Source organism: Frankliniella occidentalis, unplaced genomic scaffold (genome assembly GCF_000697945.3).
Source record: "Frankliniella occidentalis isolate FOCC.00 unplaced genomic scaffold, Focc_3.1 Scaffold377, whole genome shotgun sequence".
Taxonomy (NCBI): Eukaryota; Metazoa; Arthropoda; class Insecta; order Thysanoptera; family Thripidae; genus Frankliniella; species Frankliniella occidentalis.
Genome location: NW_026267500.1, coordinates 77,624 through 80,665, shown reverse-complemented (window position 1 = coordinate 80,665; position 3,042 = coordinate 77,624). Strand labels below are relative to the sequence as shown.

The following is a 3,042-nucleotide window of genomic DNA, read 5'->3' as shown; positions in this document are numbered from 1 at the left end:
CATTTAAACATTCACTGTGGTGGATAGAAATGTCCTTATGAATTTTTACGTCCGAAGAATGTACAAAATAATTAAAGAATTTATCTGACGTAGATTTGTCCCTCGATTATTTTTTTTTTCTTTTTTTTAATTTTTTTTTTGGCGCTGCCTGCTGATAAAGGAGTGCATTTGGGCCCATTGACGTTGATTTTTATCGTCTCAGTTCGCTATTTTCACCCCAACTCCAATTTGTGTCGAATTCGAGAGAATTCCGTGCCCCTGGGGGGTAGGCAATGCACTCCAATGCACGTGTCGGGGTTCGAGAATCTTGGCTGGTACAAGGGCAAGTAATTTCAGCTCTAGGTGTCGGCTTGGGATCGCTTGGGGCCCCGAAACAGACAAAAAATGCTTAAAAATTGCACTTTTCTGAAAATCGATTGAAGTAAAAACGCCATAAAATCTGAACCGTAGCACCTACAGCCCGCGTAGACACATATTCTTTTTCAGCACAAAAAGACGAATAAGGTGATATCCGTCTCGTTGAAATCGGCGCAAAACTTCGAGTTGAAATACCTCGCCTATTGCACTTAGGACCCTGTCTAAACTTCAAGGGCTTTGAGCTGTTGTTTAGAGTGATCTCACAGCCAAAGGAAAAAACACGTAAGCTTTTATTTTTCGTCCACTACTTGATTTTGACCGGCGTTGCTCTCTCCGAATATTTTGATTTTTTTTTGGGCCACCCTAACCTGTTCCCCTGCCGCGAGCCGCTGCACGTACGCCTCCCAATCGCGGATGGTAAGCCCCTGGGGCCGGGGTCCGCCGCTCCGACGCGTCCTGCGAAGGTACCGGTACACTGCAATCATTCGACGGGCCGGTCGCTCCCCTTGGACTGCAGCGAACAGGCGCCGTCGCTTGTGTGCTTCGTGCGCGGTGCGAGCCCGGGCCCTCGCCGTGTTGGCCTCGCGCAGCGCAGCGCCGCGGCCGACTGCAGATTCCCAGGATGACGCTCCACCCTGCGCTGCGCCGCCGCATGGAGGTCCTCGGCCGCACCTCGGCCCGGAGTCATCGGGGACGGCGTGGCGAGGAGCACCCCGTTCGCCGCGGTGAGGAGGGCCCATTGGAGGTGGCGCCAGGTCACCGTCGGCGTCCTGTCCACGATCGTTGCCAGCACCGCGTCCACCAGTGCACTCCTGAAAGCAATCTGAGTGTCCGCAGACTCACACAGCCCCTCAAGATTCCACGTCTGCCGGTACCGCCGTTGTCGGTCTGCTCCAGCCGGAGGGGGTGGGGCCCAGCGGGGGAGGAGCGGTGGGTCTCCATCCCGGGGTAGCTGGAGCTCCGCGGTGACCAGGGCGTGGTCGAACTGGAATAGAGGGCTGAAGGAAGCTTGGACCGTCCCGATGTGCGGCCAGTCCACGGCGATGTGGTCGACCTGGGATTCGTGGGCGTCCGGGTGTCCGCGGGCTCCCGCCCGGCTCCACGTCACCGAGCAGTCGCGGGCCTGGCGCCAGGTGGTGAGGGCGCGCAGGTCCGCCTGTCTGAGGAGGGCCAGGAGTGATGCCCCCGCGCGGTCCGAAGCCCCTGGGCGCAGTCTTGTGCCGACGACGTCTCGGTCGGGGAGGCGATCCTGGCGGGAACCCGGCCGGTGGTCCATCAGCTGGCCCGAGCATGCGCACAACACTTTGGCATTCCCTATTGTAGTTCCACAACCCGCCACCAGAGCGATCATTTGAATTTGGGCGCGGAGGATCCATCCCGTGACAATAAGGCACCAAGAGGATTTGACGCAACCCATCCCTGCACCCCGAGGAGACACCCCACCCCCTCCCCGCAACCATGAGGATTCCCGACCTGCACCCGGAGGAGAGAGGACCTGCACTTACGCCCCTCCGAGGTTGAGCCCCTCGGGGGGCGTGGGTCAGGCTCTCGCACGGGCGCATCTGATATCCCCGAACGGAATAACGTATACCCCCTCACTCCACCCATCCCCCCGCCTCGAGGGGACCCCCCACCCCAGCCCGTGACAATAAGGTACCAGTGACAATAAGGTTACAATAAGGTACCCTGCTTACTACTGAGACAGCATCGAGCCGTTTCTCTCGAGACGGTTTGGAGACAATCGAGAGACGGGTCGAAGAAGAACTCGTCAAAAGGGAGGATACAAGGCTGAGCCATGGCGGGAAGTGACGTCGGTGAGTGAGTTGAGTAAATTCGGCAAAACGTGAGGCGAGTGTGCGCGCCGTTGACCATCCGTTTGAACTCTAAGCCGGAATGAGCATCATCAAGAATTGTAGCCCGCCATTTTCAGGCGGGGAACTTGGGGGAGAGTCGCCCGCAGGCTCTCATAGTACTGTCGTTGTCAGGTCCGCTCGCGCAAGACGATCGTCCCCAGATGCCAAAGCGCCACCTATTGGCGAAGCAGTTGTACCCCTACAATGCGTCCATGATAGCTTGAGAGAGTCTGTGGTAGACTATACGATGTCTCAAACATGTCCCCAAAATATCTCGAGAAATTCTTTGCCATGCCAATAGTTGGCGCTTCGGCATCTGGGCACGATAGTCTTGCGCGAGCGGACCTGGCAACGACAGTACTATGAGAGCCTGCGGGCGACTCTCCCCCAAGTTCCCCGCCTGAAAATGGCGGGCTACAATTTTTGATGATGCTGATTCCGGCTTCTAGAGTTCAAACGGATGGTCAACGGCGCGCACACTCGCCTGACGTTTTGCCGAATTTACTCAACTCACTCACCGACGTCACTTCCCGCCATGGCTCAGCAGCCCTGTATCCTCCCTTTTGACGGGTTCATCTTCGACCCGTCTCTAGATTGTCTCCAAACCGTCTCGAGAGAAACGGCTCGACGCTGTCTCCATAATGTCTCAATCCTGAGACAGAAAACAGCCGTTCTTGAGAAATTTGCGATGTCTCCAAAGTATCTCTACACTGACTAGTTAAAGTCTCGACGCCGTCTCTGAAACCGTCTCCAGAAAGTCTCGAAAAAGACTCAACGGCGTCTGCATTTTGTCTTTACAATATCTCGGCTCGAGACACTCTAGATCGATTTC

The 3,042-nt window shown here is 56.1% G+C and overlaps 1 protein-coding gene across 1 annotated transcript in view; it reads right to left on the bottom strand.

Annotated features, from left to right (window-relative positions):
• Positions 1 to 2,782: 2,782 nt before the first annotated feature.
• LOC127751200 (uncharacterized) overlaps positions 2,783 to 3,042 on the bottom strand; it is a 28,645-nt gene continuing 28,385 nt past the window's right edge. The window contains exon 3 of the mRNA XM_052274331.1: positions 2,783 to 2,862. Coding sequence (XP_052130291.1) covers positions 2,783 to 2,862 — 80 coding nt within the window. The remainder of the gene's footprint in view (positions 2,863 to 3,042) is intronic.